Below are 17,899 nucleotides of genomic sequence, written 5' to 3' on the forward strand. Positions count from 1 at the left end.
GCTGATGACACAGTTCCTAAGGTAAAAGTGGGAGAGTGAGCAGAGGGAGCGGTTTTGGGCCTCAGAACCCACTGAATTAACTCCTAAGAGAACTCTTCTTTTGCAAAGAGAATGCACAAAAAGAGAAGGGAGAAGAGCAGCCAGCCTCCCACAGCTGTCAGCCTGAGACAGCTGCTCTCACCTCAGTCCATCTAGGGAAGGGGCTACAAAGCAGACAATCTTTATTCACAACTGGGGCGGCAGACGGGAGAGACCCCCGGGTCAGTCCAAAAGCAAAGATATTGGGGAGGTGGGGAGATGGAGTAGGGCAGGGACTCAGCACTCGTCCTCGCCCAGCAGGGCATAAGGGTTTCGGGCGGCCAGGCTGGACCCTGGAGCCGAGGTTGGGGTGTCCTCATCCCCTTCCCCCTCCTCATCCGCATCCCGGTCCTCCTCTCCCTCCTCCTCACAGGAGCTGCTCAGCTCTTCCTCTTCCTCCTCCTCCTCGTCACCCGCTGGCCCCACCCTGCCCTGCAAAACCACCAGCTCCATGGTCTCTGGATGGGACTCCCAGGTGCCTGGGGAACCAAAACAGAAAAAGAATGGGGGAGAGTTTTGAGCAAGAAACTAACACCAGGCAAAGATGGGGAAGAGGCAAAGACTAAGAATAACAACCATTTTTATAGCTGCTGGCATTCATTTGTTCACTCATTCATTCACCCTCTCCTGTGCTGGGCACAGAACAGAAGCTTTGCACACATTAACTCCCATCTTGACCACCTCCTTGCCAGGGGCAACTAAGCACCCTGGTTTTGTAGATCGGAAAGTCATCTCATACTTGCTTAGTCACACAGAGCTGGCCGATGGGGGCAGAATCCGAATCCTCACACAGTGTGGCCACAAAGCCCACACCCTTCTGCCTCTCCTACAGCAGGGGCTGGGGAGGATCACCAGCTGACTGACCTTTCTGCTCATTGTAGCCCGGGGGGTGAAAACACAGGCTGAGGCGGCCGTCCAGTGCCAGCCGCAGGAGGCTGTTGGCTGCTCTGTACACATCGTTTCGGGCGGCCTTTGCTGTCTTGTAACCACGTTTCTCTGCCCAGGCTGGAGGGAGAGGATGGGGATGGAAGACCATCAACTGGGCCCAGTCACCATCATCCCACACCCCTAATACAGTCCTTCCAGTTTCTCCCAGAATATTCCAGACCCAAGATCTTGCTGGCCCTGAGACAAGGTCTGTAGGTGACCAGCCAGCTGCCCCATCAGGATGGCAGGACCTCTGAGGAAGGACAGACAGGAGACAGGGCCAGGGGAGGAAAGCCAGGCACGTGGAGCCCACCTTCACAGATGTCCCAGGCACACCAGGGGTGCTCTGCAGAGGGGTCCTCAGCCTCTGGGTGGCGCAGATGGAGCAGAGCCTGCACGGGGATGCGGGAGGCCAGGTAGCCCACAGCGGTGTACGGCTCCTGGATCTGGGCGATAGGGTAGATCCCTGCCAGGACCTGAGGGGAAGTAAGAGCACTCAGCACCTGCCTCTCTCTCTTGCCTTCTCCCCACTGCTGGCCCTCTGCCCTCGTACCTGCAACTGCCTGGGCAGAAGTGAGGGGAATATGAGGCCGGGACAGTCACAGAGCTTCACGGAGGGAGTGAGAAAGTAGGTCTGAAAGTATCGTGTGTGGCCCGGAGTTCTGGAGACACTCACAACCTTCCGGCCTACCAGCCCGTTGATCAGCGAGGACTTGCCCACATTGGGGAAACCTAAGGAAGACAAGGAAAATTAACACTGACAGATCCTTACTCTGACAGGTAGGACACGGTGCTGTAGCTATAGATGAACCGGCAACTAAGCCGCAGAAAGAAAGGACAGACGCGGTACAACGTCAAAAATTACAAACCAGGCTCTGGCCTCCCAGTGCCAGGATCTCCCAGAGGTTTCCTCCACCCCTCTGTGGTCTTACCCTGGGCCTGTCACTTCACACCTTCCAAATCCCACCTACAAGCACCTCTCTCTCTGCCCAACACCTCATTTTTCCAGCTCACTTATTCTGGATCTTCTATTCCAATGAGCCTCTGACCCTGACCAACATGGGCTCATGCCCTCACCTCCCTTCTTACTCAACTTAGATTCCACGGTCCAGCGCGACAGCCAGTCCCTTTCAAGGAGCTTCAACTCCCTGGCCCTGCCTCTCCCCTTCTTCTTAGTCATATGGCAAAACTCCAGCCTTGTAAAATGCAACTCTGCCCGGTCAGCAGCTGACTGAGGCCAGGCAAAAATGCACCCTGGTGCTGACTGTGCTTTCTTTACAACACACGCACAGCCGGTCCTTGCTATCCACAGGTACCAAACTCCAGGGAGGCTCGTCCCTTATATAAAATGAAACAGTACAGTTAGCCCTCCATAGCCATGGGCTCCTTGATTATACCTCCTCTCGAAAGGGGCTGGGGAGACAACTGTCCTCTGACAACTCCATTTTTCTCTCCCCTTTACAGTAAAACTCTTTAAGACTTGCCTATTTTTTGTCACCACCTCTTCACACCATCTTCTTTGTGACCATAAATTATAACACACACACAAAACATGTAAAACATAAACATGCCTGATGAACCCCCACATCACCCACCCCTGAGCACAGAATGAGTCACTTCCTCAGAGGCCCCATCCCTTCCTTCTCGATCATAACCCTCTCCCTGTGCTCATGGGAGCCTGATCCTGAGGGGCACCAAATTCTGCCGCTTCGCTTTCCTTTCAGTTCCGTGGCCTGTGAATCCTGAACAGTTGGTGCAGTTCAATTCTACAGCTTTGGAGCCTTACACAAATGGGACTGTACAGTATGGATGCTGATGTGTCTAGCTCCTTTCTCACACAACATTACTATGTCATTCCCCATCCTCTCGTCCGCCACCCTAATCTGGCTTTCTCTTCTCCACCCACTGAAACCGCTGATCTCCATGTTGCCCAACTTGCTGAGCAAGTCTCTGTTCTTACCGCTCTTGACCTGTCAGCGACAGTCAACACGACTGAGCCCTCTTCTCCTCTCCAAACTTTCTTCATTGCCTGTTGGAACACTCTTTATTTCGTTCTCCTTTGCCCAGCCTCTAAACACTAGCCTAGTCTCTTCTCCATCTGTCTCCTCTCCCACATCTCATCCCATCTCATGGCTTTAATCACCATTTATGTCCACTACTGGCTTCCCAAGTTTAAATCTCATTCAAATTCAAATCTCCAGCTCTCTCCTCTAAGCTCTTGGTCCACTGCCTAGTCAACGTCTCCACCTGGGATATTTAAAAAGACTCTCAAACTTAATCTGATTCCCTTCCCCAATCCCTCCAAATCTGCTCCTCTCCCAGTCTTCCTACTTCAGTGTTCCCGCTGCTCAGTATAAAACTTTGTAAGTCCTTCTTTATTCTTTGCTTTCTTTTATGCAACCCAAGTGCAACTCCTCAGCAATCTTGCGTTTTCACCTTCAAAATAGATCCTGACCTGTCTCCCCACCTCTGCCTCTGTTCTGAGCAAGTCTCATTTCTCCCCTAGACTGGGACTGCCTCTGACCACACTCTCTGCTTTGTCTTGCCCATCCCTACCATTTACATTCCTTCATCCCCCACTGAGAGCAGAGACAAAGCTCTTAATTAAAAGAAGATTCTCTTTACAACAGACTGAAAGAGTTAAGAAAGAATCTGACACTTGCTAAGCTCTTGCTATGATTTATGATGGACTGATTATTACAACTAAAAAACTTAATATGTAAGTTACATAACTGACCACAGCAAGCATCACATAATTCTTAAAATTATTATTATTACTATTATCACTATTTGTTAGACTTTTTAAAACTTTCTTTACACTCTTCTCCCACTTCCTCCCATCCATTCTTTTAACTGAGCATCACTGTCCTCATTTTTCAAATCAGAGTCACTGAGACTGAGAGTTGGAAGATCCCTTGCTCGAGATCAATAAGCTAAGAAGGCAAACTTAACTCAGGTGTCCTGTGATCATTCTGCCAATGGGAGACAGCCTCCTCTGGCCTGAGAGACCTTGGAGCTTAGAGGAACCTGACCACCTTCTCTGTTTCCCAAATACTGAAACCCTGTACCTCCCAGGCAGCCGCTGCTTCCTTACCCACGCAGCCAATGGTCGCCACCCCGTCCTTGTAGCGCTCCCGTGCAGGGCCCGTCGGCTCCATCGCAGAGTCAGTCTGCTGCTCCACCAAGACGGCCGGCCCGTCCTCCTCCTCCTCCTCCTCCCCGGAGCCGCTACCCCAGGTGGCCCCGGCCACATCCCGGGCAATCTTCTCCCGCCAGCTGCTCAGGTCCACTGTGCAGGGAAGGAGAAAGAGGAGGTGGTTCTCCCCAGGGCCGCTGCCCATGATGATGGAGACCATGCTCTGCACAGCCGAGGTAAATGGCGCCCTCTGCATCTCGCAGAGCCAAGCTGCCTAACAGCAACCTCCCCAGCCTTCGCTTGACCCCACCCCAGAATCAGGGGCGTTTCTGAGTTTCTAAAAAGCACCAGCAAGACTGAAGGCAGTCAGCCACAGGGGCTCCTGCCTCCCTGCTGCCTCTCTTGTCCTACCAAGTCAGGCAGCTTCCTCTCCTGGCCCTCCCTGTGGCCTCTTGCCTGAGCTGATACTAGAGGGAAGGTATGCAAAATGATTCGGGGCCCTGGGTAACCCCCACTGGCCCCCATACCTCCCCTGGAAGGGGCACATACCTTTCCCCGCAGTGATGGCTTCACAGGCTCTTAGCAGCTGCTCTGGCCCCAGAGCCCGAGTCCATCCTCTTCCCCGCCTCCGACTCTTCTTCAAGACTGAGATCAAAGGGTGCAAAAGCATAAGCTCACCCCATGCGGCTCAGGTACCCTCTCTCTCCCACCACCCTCAGACCCCAGATCAGGTCCTCCCTTTTGTCCCCTGCCCCCCCTACATCTCCCACACTGCCCTCCTGACTGCCCACTCACCACTGCTAGGGTCCTGTGGGGTGCGGGGATCCCGAGGGAAAGAGGTGAAAAGAACAATGTGGAGCTGGGGATAGTGTTGATGGAAATAATGCTTCCAGGCAACCACGAGAGCTGGCGGGGCCAGATCCACCTTGTTCAGGACAAGCACCAGGGCCAGCCCAAGCTCTCCAGTCACGTACTCGTAAAGTGCTGGTGGGAAATTCACAACCTGGAACAGGATATAAGAGGAGGGAGTGACGCAGGTCAACCCAGAGTTCTCTGCCTACAGTGCCCTACTCACCAGGCACAGCTTGGAGAGAAGACCCTGGTGGTAGCAGATTCTGGGGCAACAAGGATAGATCAGCCAAACTGAACTAGGGAGACAAAGCAGCAGTGAGCATCACCTGTATGTCTGTCTCTGGGCATTCCCTGTGGGCCCGATTAGGGATGGTAAACAGCTAAAAACAAGGAAGTGGACCTAGCAATCGGGGATAAATGCTAGGATCACTCACAGGGATGAGGACTGGGATAGAAATTAGTATCTATTTTTACACACACATCTGTCTGCATGTGTACACAAGCTTATGTGTCGGCATGCACGTGTGAGGTTTGCATTGAGCACATGTAGTTAAGTGAGTGCGTGAATGCACACGTATGTCTCCAACTATGTAGAGGTGTATGTGTACATGTTAATGATCTCCAACCTAAATATCCACACAGACTTCAGACTTCCCTTTCTCCCCCTGGAGAACAACAGTGAAGCAGCACAGCCAGATCCCAGGAGAGCCGTCGAGCAGCATGTCTAGAGCCTTAACCACTACCCTAGCATCCCAAGTGAGGCTGAGTTCTGTAGTGACTCATACGGCAGGGAAGCCCACTTCACAGACTCCCCTGGAGCTCCACACTGAGACTTCCTATTAGCTCTGGTGTGCTAGGAAACAGGAACAGTTTTCCATCAAAGGATTAAAGAACAGGAGAGGCAGTTGGCCAGAGGAGGAGTGACAGGCTCTGACACTGATGAATAAAGACTGAGTTCCCAACTGCAGACTTCAGCAGGGTAGAGGAGATTGGAAAGGAAGGGATTACATCTCTGTCTCCCAACTACTGCCTCTGCCCTTTACCCCACCAGAACCTCCCTCCCTCCTGCCCCTTGCCCACCCTCATCCCAGGACTCACTGGATGTCGGATATCAGTAATCAGCAGAACAATATCAGACATCTCTAACACTCGCCACAGCTGCCTCCATGTCTGAAAAGACAAGATCAGTGAAAGAGAACTTGAGCCCAGAGTCACTCTTCTGCCTGACTCAAACCAATTTGGCCATGGGTGACTATGCCCCACTCCTGTCCCCACTCTAGTCTCACCTCCAGATTGTGCTCAAAGTAGCTGAGTTTCTCAGAGGTGTAAGCCCCATGAATCTTCCCAAGATACTCCTGGAAGCTCCGTTCCTCCTGGCTCATCAGTTGCTCCTTAGACATCTCATAGCTCCAAGGAGGACGTCGGGGAAAGTCCAGGACTGAGTAATCAAGAAAAAGTCCAAGTAAGTTTCAGGATAGTTTCAAGACTCAAGGGTGCATTTCCCAGACCCCTTCTTCCTCCCAGTTGGCTCTTACTCTTCCAAACTCCTTTCCCCAGCCCACTGCCTGTCCCAAGCATCCAGGCGCTGAGCTCTCACTCACCAGAGCCGGGCTGGTAGACCTCCCGGATGTCCAGCTCCAGCAGCTCAGCACTGACGGGCTGTAGCACTTGCTCCCGGGCAGCTCTCTTTCTCCTCTCCACTTCCTCCCGGCTGTCTCGCTCAAAATGCAGCCGGTATCTAACAGGGAAGGGACCACAGCATCCATCGCAATCCTTGGCCACAAACTCTTCTCTCCAGATTTCAAGTCTCGCTTCTCAGCCGGCCCTCCCCCAAATCTCTTTCGTGCAACAACAGGCCTTCCCCTAAGTTTCGTCCAGAAACAGCCAAACTCTCTCCAGGCTCTGCGGAAGGGAAGATTGTAGCCCGCTCCACAAGCTTCCCTTGTGCCCTAGCGGCCCATGGAGAACCGTGGCATCCCAGCCCTCCCCCAATCTCCAGTTTCAAGCCTCCACCAGCAGCAGCCTGCTTTCCCCCAACGCTCTGACTTCCGGGTAGGCGGGGAAACTTGGGCCAGAGCCCCCCGCCCACTCTCACCGATTTGGGTCATAGCCTCGCGGGCCCAGCCCTTGGGAAGGTTGCTGGTTGAGCCTGCGGATGTGATGGGTCACAGACTCCCCGTCCGAGGTGTCGGTCTGCTCCTCCCGCCGCTCTCGGCTCCCGCTGCGGCTGTTGGAACTGGATCGCAGCCCATCTTGAAGCCCTGTGGGGAGGAGCCGGTGACGCCAGTGCTGGCCAGTTCTCAGGGGCCAAAAGACCCCCTCCCCGGTCGGCCTGGCTCCTCCCCACACCACCGCACTTCTTTTGAGACCGGGCCCTCCCACCTACTCTGCCCAGGACCCTCCCGGTTGTGCGTGGGGGGAGGCACTCCTCCTCCTCCAGGGATCTGCGGGGATGGCGCCCCGTTGGAGCTGGAGGGATTCCCCTCCCCCAACTCTCCATCCTTCCCCACCCCTTCCAGATGTAGGGGACTGCGGTGAGGGAATCCCCTCCGCGGTCGCCCACGCGCGTCGGCACGCGGCCGCCACCCCCTCCCACGCCTCCCAGAGGTGAGGCAGGCACACCCCTCCTTCCAGATGTGCGGGAGTCCGAGCCCCGCCCCCTCCTCTGGCTCCCGCACTGACCTCTCTTCCGCTCCCGCTTGTCCTGCAACTGCTTTTTCTTCTGCTTCACGCTGAAAGGCTTCTTCCTCGGCATGGCCCGGACCAGTCACCTGGCCCGCCCTCCGCCGAGCTCCCGCCGCCTCGACTGACTCCCCCCGGGGCAGCCCCCGCCGCAAGGGCCCGGGACCCTGGAGGGGGCGGGGCTGAAGGTGACGTCAGCGGGCGGGCCCGGCCGCTGCGCCCGGGCGGCCCGGGTGGAAGACAACGGGGAAATACAGTCACTTCCCAGTGAGAGCGAGGCGAGAGGATGATGCAGGGTAGGCTACCCGCACGTGAGAGCCAGTGGCACGGAGAGGGCGCTGCGGCGGCGAGGAAGGAGGCGCGCGTGGGAGGATCGGGCTAACTTCGTCACGGACGCTACCAACTTGCCTTCAGAGGAGGGGGGACGCGTGTCATCACTACCTTGCGCGCCGGGGAGAAGCTACCACTCACCTGGAGGGGGCGGTGGAGCGGAGGGCGGGTCCTACCACCTGGGGAGAAAGGGGCGTGGACGCGCATAAGCTACTTTACCAATCCTCCAGCTGGGCCTTAGAGGAAAGGCGCGACTGCGCATCCCGGGAAGGAAGCAGAGTTACTGAACTACACTGGGGGCCGGGTCAGAGGTCTTGAAGGGCGGGTGGCGGTCTGGAGAGCCCTGGGCAGCGCCCTGCTGGGACCCAAATTCCTTGTGGGAACGATGATAAGGAGCAGGCTTACAGATCATAAATGCAAGCGCCGCCGAGGAGAGAAACCCAGGTGGGACAAGGATTTTGGGAGGGAGGTCATAGGGCACCAAGTTGTGCCTGCAGCTGTTACCATAGAAACTGGGGACCGGATATGGCGATCTCAAGATGCGACAGCCTTCTCTTCTCAGGCCTTCTGGCCCGAGAGTCTGTCGACTCTATGGCAGGCTGTGAGGAGCAGCCGATTGTGGATTTTTTTTTCAGCGAGGGGAGGAGCGAGCAACTTTTTCAAAGCGTTTATAGCAACGCAGCAAAGGAAAGGTTTGAGATTGCTGCCCTGCCTGGCAGAGACTGCGGGAGGCGGCTGATGCGAGAAGAACCGCACAAAGATTCTCCGCAGCCTTCCGGAAGTGAAATGGCGGGAGCCTCAGCCTCAGTGTCCACCGCCCCCCCCGGAAGCGGAAACAGAATCCCAGCGTGCCCCTTCCTCACTGCCCTCCAAATCCCGCTGCAGCCATTGCCGCAACCACGATGCCGAAACGAAAGAAGCAGAATCAGCAGCAGCAGCTGCAGCAGCAGCCCCCACTGCCAGAGCGGGATGAGACTGGAGACGAGGAGGATGGGAGCCCCATCGGTGAGGAGCCCCGGAGGGGTGCGCACATGCCTGTCAGCCTGTCGAGGCGAAGGGTTAGAGGCTGAAAAGATGCGGGGGAGAGGGGTCTAACGGGAGGAAGGGCGCACGCGCTGGGGCGGGGGCCGAGGGGGGAAGCCTGTGTGGGATGGAACACTAAATGAGTTCTCTTTCTTGAATCCTCAACTTCAAACTGGCCTCTAAACCTTTCTAAAGAAGGGAGAGGAGATAAAGAACTTATGTGCGCAGCCGCCAAACGTCAGAGGGAGAGGGGCCCTAGAGAAGTTGCAGATTGCGATGACTGGGATGACAGTTTGTGACCACACTTGCATGGGGAAGGTGGAAGTAGAGCTTTCTGTGAACTCCTTGCGGATAGGGTTAAAGGAGAGGTATCTGACTGGCCAGCAGTTAAAGAGAGGGATTGGTTTTATCTCTGGAGTCACTTGGGATCTATTGGATAGCAACAATGTAAGGGAGAGAGAAAGTTTGTAGGTATCGTTTTCTCATTATACGCCGTGACAGGGCTGAGTCTCCACTTTGCAAATCCTGAAAATGCTTTGGAAATAGATGGGCGTCAGAACCCATAACACTGTTGAGAATATACCTGGCTTTACTGGTTAGATTAAGAAATGAGTAATAAAAGGAAAGCATATAAGAACAGGATCATCAGTTTTTTAGTCCATTCTGATGACCATATTTTCATGTCTACTCTTAGGACCACCCAGCCTTCTGGGCCCTCCCCCCATGGCCAATGGAAAGCCTGGTGACCCCAAGTCAGGTGAGAAGAAAGGGGCCCTGATCCTTTGATTAGGTCGTGAAAAGGGAGCAAGGGAGGGACTAAAACCCACAAGGGATGTAAAAAAAAGATCAAGAATTCGGTACTTAAATGAAAAACTCAATGCTGTAAAATGACAGTTCTTCCAAAATTGACCCATAGATCCATTGCATTCCCACTTATAATCCCTACAATGTTTTTGTAGAAATAAGCATTCTGCATTATTATATGGAAATGCAAAGGATCAGGGTGAGAAATTGCAAAGACAATTTTTTAAGGGGAAGGGCTTACTCTGAATATCAAGACTTATTTTAAAGCTGTAGCAGTTATGGCAGTGTGGTATTGGCCCAAAAAGAGACATATAAATTAACAGAATGGCATAAAGAGTCCAGTAACAGGCCCACACACATATGGTTATTTCATTCTTGAAGATGGAATTGAAATAGTGGCCTTTTTAGCAAATCATGGCAGGTTAATTGGATATTCATGGGCAAAGAAGTAATTTCAGAAAACAAATGTATTTCATGGTCTTAAAGTAGATTAGAGTTTTTAAACAGACAAGCAACACACTAAGCATAAAGGAAAAATAAACTGAATTACATTAGAAAATACGAACTTCTATTAATCAAATCACATCATTAAGTTAATAGGAAGCCATAGAGTAGAAGATACTTGCAACAAATATAACCAGTAAAGAGTTAAAATCTTGAATATATAAAAAACTCTCTGACAATCTGTTAGAAAAGTGGGCAAAAGACTAGAACAGCCACCTAATAAAAACTGAGATCTAAATGGCCAAAAACATGAACAAGAACACAGCATCATTAGTCATCAAATAAGGGCAAGATAAAAGCATATAACTTGGAAACCAAACCTTTTGTGTACTGTTGATGGGATTGTAAAGTGGTGAAACCACAATGGAAAACAGTATGGAGATTCGTCAAAAAATTAAAATAGAACTACTCTGTGGTCTAGCAGTTCCACTTATGGGTGTTTACCAAGAAGAGTGGAAAGCAGGATCTTGAAGAGGGAGTCACACCCCATGTTCATAGCAGCACTATGCACAGTAGACAAGATATGGAAGCCGCCAGATGCCCATCGATGGATGATGGGTAAACAAAGTGTGGTATAATCATGTAATGGAATGTGATTCTGCCCCTCAAAAGAAGAAAGTCCTGTAGCAGGCCACAGCGCCGATGAACCTTGACGCTAAGCCAGTCACACAAAAAAAGTGCTGTATGGTTCCACTGATCTGAAGTATATAAAGTAACTAAATTCATACTAACAGAAAGTAGAATGGTACTTGCCAGAAGCTCAGGGGAGGAGAGGGAAAGAGTTGTTTAGAAGCTACTAAGTTTCAATTTTGCAAGATGAAAAGTTCTGGAGATCTGTTTTCCAATAACAAGAATTTACTTAACACTACAGGGATACACACTTAAAGTACTAAAGTGGAAAGTTTTATGTTAGTTACAATCACAATTTCAAAACAAAACACCGCTTTTCACACCCACCAGAATGGCAAAGATGAAAAAGATTGTTACCAAGTGTTGTCAAGGAATAACAGCTTGTTTGTGGTGGTAGTGGGAGTGTGACTAGGAACAACCCAAGTTTCGAATTTCTTAAACGTAAGCATACATATATTCAAGGATCCAATAATACCTCTACCACGTATATACTCAACAAAAATGCATCCACGTGTGTACCGAAGACTTATATAAAAATGTTCATAGCAGCTTTTTTTTTGTTATATCCCCACACTATAACAAAAATGTGGAATCTAGTAGCATGTCCACCATCAGTAGAATGGCTAAATCAGTTGTGCGTACATGTAGTGGAATACCACACTGCAGAGAAAATGAAGGAACTCCTGCTACGAGCAACCTGGATGAAGCTCATAAACACTATGTTGAACCAAAGGATCCAGACAGAAAAGAATGCAGACTGTATGATTTCCTGTACTGCAGAGTTCAAAAACTAACCTATGGTGATAGAAGTCACGACAGCTGTTACTTTGGGGGAGGAGGGTGGGGTAGTAGGGGAGGAGGGACACAAGAAGGTGGGGCTTCTGAAGGGCTAGTAAGGCTCTGTCCCTTCTCTAGCCTGTCTTAGTGGGAACACAGGTGTGTTTACCTTGGTAATAATTGAGTTATGGACTTAAAATTGTGTATTTCTGGTGTATATATTGTACTTCAATAAAACGTTTTTAAAACAAAATCAGGGTTGCATTATCTGTATTAAGCTGGCCATTGATGATCTTCCCGTGTCTCTCTCTATCTCTGTCTGTCTCTTCAGCTTTTCACAGAGGTCCTCCGGGATCAAGGGGACCAATGATCCCACCACTGCTGAGTCTCCCACCTCCTCCCCGGGGCAGAGGCCCAATTCGGGGAGGCCTAGGGCCCAGGTCTGGCCCATATGGTCGTGGTTGGTGGGGGGTCAATGCCGAGCCTCCTTTTCCTGGACCAGGCCACGGGGGTCCTTCCAGGGGAGGCTTTCACAAAGAACAGAGAAATCCTCGAAGGCTCAAAAGCTGGTCTCTTATCAAGAATACCTGCCCACCCAAGGATGGACCCCAGGTTATGGAAGGTGAGGTCCATTTTTTTATGCCTGCATACATTTAATACCCATCACTCCCAGAGCGACCTCATGCCTAGAATACCCATGGCTCTTGTGCTTTGGGTTGTCCTTTGTCCTTTTGGAGTAGGAGTAGCCCTGAATGTTTTTTCTCCCTCGAGAAAGTCTGTCATTCCATAATACCTGGAAATGGTAGCAAGTAGGAAATCTGACCACCTTCTCTATCTCTGCTTTTTAGATTTGTTTGTTCTTACATTTTAAACTGCCCGAGTTTTGCTTGTTCACAGACAAATCTGACCGCCCCGTCTGCCGACACTTCGCCAAAAAGGGCCACTGTCGATACGAGGACCTCTGTGCCTTCTACCACCCGGGCGTCAACGGGCCCCCGCTGTGAGGCCACCTCCCCACCCAGACTGGAAGGGGCCCCCGGCCTGGCGGCCACGTTCTCCCCTGCGGCCCTGTGCTGGCCACCGTGAGGCTGTTCCTCGCGCCACCCCCAGTCAGTGACGCCCACCCCCCTCACCGCCCCCTCCCACTGGGGGCCCAGAGTTGTGTTCCAGGACTGGTGTGCGGTGTGCACTCTTCTGATCCAGCCTCCAGAGACGTCTCCAGGACCGTCCCTGCTCCATTCGGCTGCCTCCTGGGTCCTCCTGCCCCTTGCCGGCTGACTGCGGAACAGGAAACCTCTTTGGTGCTGTTTCTTGTGCATCTGTCCACCCAGCCCCCGGTATCGCCCTGGATTCCTGAGAGCCCTGGAGCAGGTTCCTACCGTTCCCTCCTCGCTGCTTGTTTTTAAGTCCTTTCCGTGTGACGCCCCTGCCCCAGCGTGGTCAGCGGCCCTGTGACGCCCGCCCAGTTGGCTGACCAGGGGTCAAGTGTGGATGACTGGTGCAGAGTCACCTCCCGAGAGGCCACACTCCCCGCTCTTGGATCTGGTAGTTCTGCGTCAGTAGCATGATCCCCACCGCTGTGGTCTGTGCTCACTGTGCTTTGTGAAACTCTGCATCCCCCTGCCCCCCACCCCATAGCCTTTCTCAGTGTCCGTGGCATTTTCGTGACTTCCCAACACTAGAGTAAGTTTTTCTGCCAAAATGTGTGGGGCCGTTGGTGCCGCCTAGACTTTCCCCACCCCCCGACGAAGAAGAACTGTGAAACTCCACAAGACCGCCTCCCTGGTCGTCTCATCCTCCCCATGTCGGTTTCTCGGGATTGACACAGGCCCGAGAGATGTCGTCTGAAGGCTCAGATGGGCCTCTCCTCTCTCCAGCCCATCTTAGTTAGACTGCATCATCGTGAGGCCACCAGCCGTTTCATTTGAATTCTGTGAATCTCCACCTGGCCAGTGGGTGGAACTCGGACAGTACTGTCGCCCTCTTCCAACCTTCTTCCCCTGCATCCCTGGCACTGGTTGTTTTCTGTGAAAACGGCAGTGAACAGGTTCAGTTTTGAACTGGCCCTGAGAAAATGGGTCAGGAGTTGTGTGGGCAAGAGGGAGGGATGAGAGCCGTTGGAGAACTGAGAATGAATTTTTTTTTAACATTTTTTTATATTAGTAATAAATGCAGTGGAAACAAGCATTTTCTCTAATCCCTGTGTTGCGGCCATCTCTTGAAGTGCAGAGGAGGCTGGGAGTCAGTGTATGCTTCACTTAGAATGTTGACATGTTTTTCCCAGTCTGAAGAAACCAGCGGGGCCCCTTACCCTGTGGAGATCAACCGGACCAGCTGCATTATATTCAAGGGCTAAGTTTTGTTGGAGAAAGGAATGGCCTGTCCATGGAGTCATTTTTAAACATTTTACCTGTGTTTATGGTTATAGAGTGGAGGTGGCAAAGCAGTCTTTGAGCAAATACTGGTAGAGTGCCTGTGGGCCAGGCAGCATACAAGACACTATAGCAATAATGGAGAGCCAAAATCAATTAATTTAAAATCTACAAGAGGAGACATGTTCGTCAAGTCACAAATATGTGTAAAGTACCTGTCAAAAGTGCTGTGAAGAAGCGAGACGTGGGGGAATACGTAATAACGATTCTGGGGAGGTGACAGCTGAGACAAGCTCTGAGGACAAGCAGAAGGCGAGGTGGGAAAGCAAAATCTTGGCAGAGGTGTTGCTAAGAGGAGATGGGAAGAGTGGGAAGTCAGGGAGAAGGAAGAGGAGCTAGCACTCAGGGCCATCCAGGATATGAGGATGTGGGTCATAAGACAGAAGCCTTTGAAGAGCCTGTGATACCTGCCTTTTTAGGCAGGTGAGTATCATAGATTGGTTTTACAAAAAGATCACCTTTGTATGGAGCTGGCCAGCTTGGAAACGGCATTAGCAAGTTGAGTAGTCTGAGCAAGTTGTTGGTATGGACTTGGGTAGCGGAATGGAAGAAAAGTGGACATTTGGAAATAGGTCAAAATGAAAGTATTTTAGATTTCTGAGGGTTGTTGGCTTGCATAACCAAGTGCTGTTTGAAAAGACAGTGGAAGAAACAGGTCAAAGGCCACCAACTTTCTTTTGGAATGGTCAAATCTGAGCTGCTTTTTAAGACATCCAAGGAGGGAGACAAAATAAGTAGTTGGATATACAGGTTCGGTACTCAGATTAAAACTAGAGACATTAAGTTATCTGCATATAGGTAGTGGTTGAAGCTATGAGCATCAATACATTTGTTCACTTTGTAAATATTAAGCACCTGTGATGGCCCAGTGTATCAGTTTTAAGTTCAGTTGTAACAGAAACCAAAATTAGTCTTAAAGCAAGATTGGAGTTTATTTTTCTCACAAATCAAGGGACAGTGCAAAGCATGTATGACAGTCATGCCACCAGGCCCTTGGGCATTCATGGAGAACCCTTGCTCCCCCCACTTCTCAACCCCGTGGTTCTTGGGGCCAAATCCTCCTATTCACAGTCTGAAATGAAGCTCTAGCTCACTTATCCATGTTCCAAGCCTCAGGATGGAGGAAAGGCAGAGGAAATTACCTCCAAGCTAACATTCAGCTCTCTAACTTCTATGTCATTGGCCATAAGTCAATATGTCCTGTGGCCTATAATACTCAGCTCCAGCAAGGCTTGAAGAGTACTCTTTATCCAGGCAGCCATGTACTAACCAGCAAACTCTTGGCCCTTCAGCAGGTGAAAACATTAGGGAAGGGCAAACATCCTCTGCCAGCCCTCCCTGCTAGAGTTAGGGTGAGAGATAGAGAATGGGACAGTAAAAGTGTCAGTGTCCTCCAGCCAAGGACCAAACAGCGACCACCTCTAGTTAAATAGTTGGGTTTTGTCACCTGCAGAGATCTTATAAAAGAGAGAATTAAAAATGACAGGATGAGGGTTTGTGTTAGGTGATTCGGGGGAAGATTCAAGGAAGAGGGGGATCTAGATTGAGCGCTCCCAGGAAGTGGGGACAACTCTATGATTGCACATCTTAGTACCATTTTAATACCGTTGTCTCTTAGGGTATAGGGAGCACTGGTTCCAGGACCCCTTTATGTGCCAACATCCAAGGATGCTCAAGTCTCTTGGGTAAAATGGTATAATATCTGTGTGAAACCTGCACACATCCTCTCCTATACTTTGTCATCTCTGGATGAGTTATAATACTGAAAATGTAAATGTCATGTAGATAGTTATAAATTCAATGTAAATGCTATGTGAATAGTTGCAAATGTGCAGCAAATTTAGTTTTGCTTTTTGGCACTTTCTGGAGTTAATCTTCTCCCCTAATATTTTAATTCTAGGTTGCTTGAATCTGAATATGTGGAACCTGCAGATACAAAGCCTCCTCTTGAGGGGAGAGATGAAATATGGCTGAAGCTGTAATTGGAAAAAAAAAAAAAAAGCAGCCACTCATTTTAGCTGAGAGGTACTTGTTCAGAATTTATGGTTTGCACAGTTACCTTGTTTTTGTCTTCGATTAGAAAAGATGATAGTCTTTATCTTACTTCATCACAGTCACAGGTTGGCCTTGCCTGACTTGGATGTTCTGTGAGGTTATGACCAGTGCGAGAGCACCATGGCCTAGATATGAGGGCCAGACCAGCTGCTAGCAACACCAAGGCCTACCTGCCAGGGTCAGGTCAGTTTCCAGTTGTCAGGCACTGTTTTTCTCAAAAACAAACAAATGAGTAATTGCAGGTTGTGGTTAATGATATAAAGAATATAAATGGGGCACTCTATAGAGACTAATGGTTGGGAGCCAGTGGTGGTTAGGATAGACCTTACTGAGGAATCTGCAGCTGAGATCACCTGGAGGAGAGTGTCAGATGGGGAGAGCAGAGGGCCCAGGACTTAGCCTAGAGGACAGCTGGCATTCAATGGCCAGGAGAAGAAGAACAAGAGTGACCTGACCAGGAGGAGGGATGGTCAGAGAGGCGGGGTGAGAGCTTAGAATGTGTCGTTGTCTGGTTGCTAGCCCTGCGCCAGGTACCATGCTAAGTTCCCGATACATATTGTCTTATTTAACCTGACGTTCATCTAATGAATACTTAGTGCCTACTCTGAGCCAGGCACTGTTTTAGGAGCTCAGGATATATCGGTGAAAAAGGCAACATTTCTGCGCATATGGTGTTTATAGTTTGGTGAAGATGGTAGACAATAAATACGTATATAATTTCAAGAAATACTTTGAAGACAAAGTGAAAGGAGAGGTTGGAGAGTGACAGGTGGAAGAGAACAGGTCAATACTACAATAGGTAGTGGTTCTTTGAGGAGATAGCCTATGAATAGAGGCAGAAATTAAGTGAGGAAGCAACCATATGAGCATCCTGAGGAAGTACATTCCAGGCATAGGGAAGAGCAAGGGCCAAGGCCCCGAGGCAATAGTGAGTTTGAGGGATTTGAAGTAGAAATAGAAGGCAAGTGGGTCTAGACTGGGCGATGAGATCAGGAAGTTCAGCAGGGGCTAAATGATACAGAGCTGCGGCAAAGCGTTTGGATTGTGTGTGTGTGGAGGGGGGTGGGCTGTGCTGGCTCTTTGTTGTGGGCTTCGTATCCTTTCAACATGTGGAATCTTAGTTCCCTGACCAAGGATCAAACTGGAGTCCCCTGCATGAAACTGGATTCTTAACCACTGGATCATTCTGCATGGACATGCACCGACTGCTCTGAAAGTCCCAGAGTGTTCTGAAAAAATGATTTATGTTTTAAAACTACCATTAACTGTAGGTTGGAAGGATAAACTAGAGAAGGAGAATGACAGCAGGGAGAACAGGTATGAGGCCACTTTGGTGGTCCAGAGGAAAAAGACGATGCAGAGGTCGAGAGAAGTAGGAAGATTTGGGATATGTTTTAAAGTCTCAGTTGATAGCATCTCCTTCCAGTTGTTCACACCAGAAGTCTTGAGGTCATCCTTAGTTTTTTTTTTTTTGGTCACACCTGATGTCTAGTTCATTAACAAAGCCTGCTGGCTCTTTTTGTCAAATATATTCAGAAACCAGCCATTTTCACTACCTCCACTACTACCACCCTGGTTTGAACCTTCACCAACACCTCCAAGAGGTCACTCTGCTTCTGCCATTTCTCCCATCTCATGCCCCTCCATGAGTGTGAACCCAAAGTCATCC

At 50.5% G+C, this 17,899-nt stretch overlaps 2 protein-coding genes across 2 annotated transcripts; one reads left to right on the forward strand and one right to left on the reverse strand.

The window, feature by feature from the left end:
* Positions 1–212: 212 nt before the first annotated feature.
* On the reverse strand, positions 213–7,810 carry GNL1 (G protein nucleolar 1 (putative)). Its single transcript, XM_052647967.1, has 12 exons — positions 7,676–7,810; positions 7,089–7,254; positions 6,595–6,731; positions 6,280–6,431; positions 6,092–6,163; positions 4,937–5,144; positions 4,691–4,786; positions 4,100–4,294; positions 1,559–1,737; positions 1,319–1,481; positions 943–1,083; positions 213–557 (listed from the first exon to the last, which is right to left on the reverse strand). The coding sequence occupies exons 1-12, from the start codon at positions 7,746–7,748 to the stop codon at positions 316–318; spliced, it is 1,824 nt and encodes a 607-aa protein (XP_052503927.1). The 5' UTR covers positions 7,749–7,810; the 3' UTR covers positions 213–315.
* Positions 7,811–8,538: 728 nt separating this feature from the next.
* Positions 8,539–13,751, forward strand: PRR3 (proline rich 3). The gene is made up of 4 exons (XM_052649105.1): positions 8,539–9,010; positions 9,723–9,785; positions 12,075–12,365; positions 12,641–13,751. Exons 1-4 carry the CDS (start codon positions 8,908–8,910, stop codon positions 12,745–12,747), a joined length of 564 nt encoding a protein of 187 aa, XP_052505065.1. The 5' UTR covers positions 8,539–8,907; the 3' UTR covers positions 12,748–13,751.
* The last annotated feature ends 4,148 nt before the right edge of the window (positions 13,752–17,899 follow it).

The sequence above is a fragment of the Budorcas taxicolor genome, chromosome 11 (assembly GCF_023091745.1).
Source record: "Budorcas taxicolor isolate Tak-1 chromosome 11, Takin1.1, whole genome shotgun sequence".
Taxonomy (NCBI): Eukaryota; Metazoa; Chordata; class Mammalia; order Artiodactyla; family Bovidae; genus Budorcas; species Budorcas taxicolor.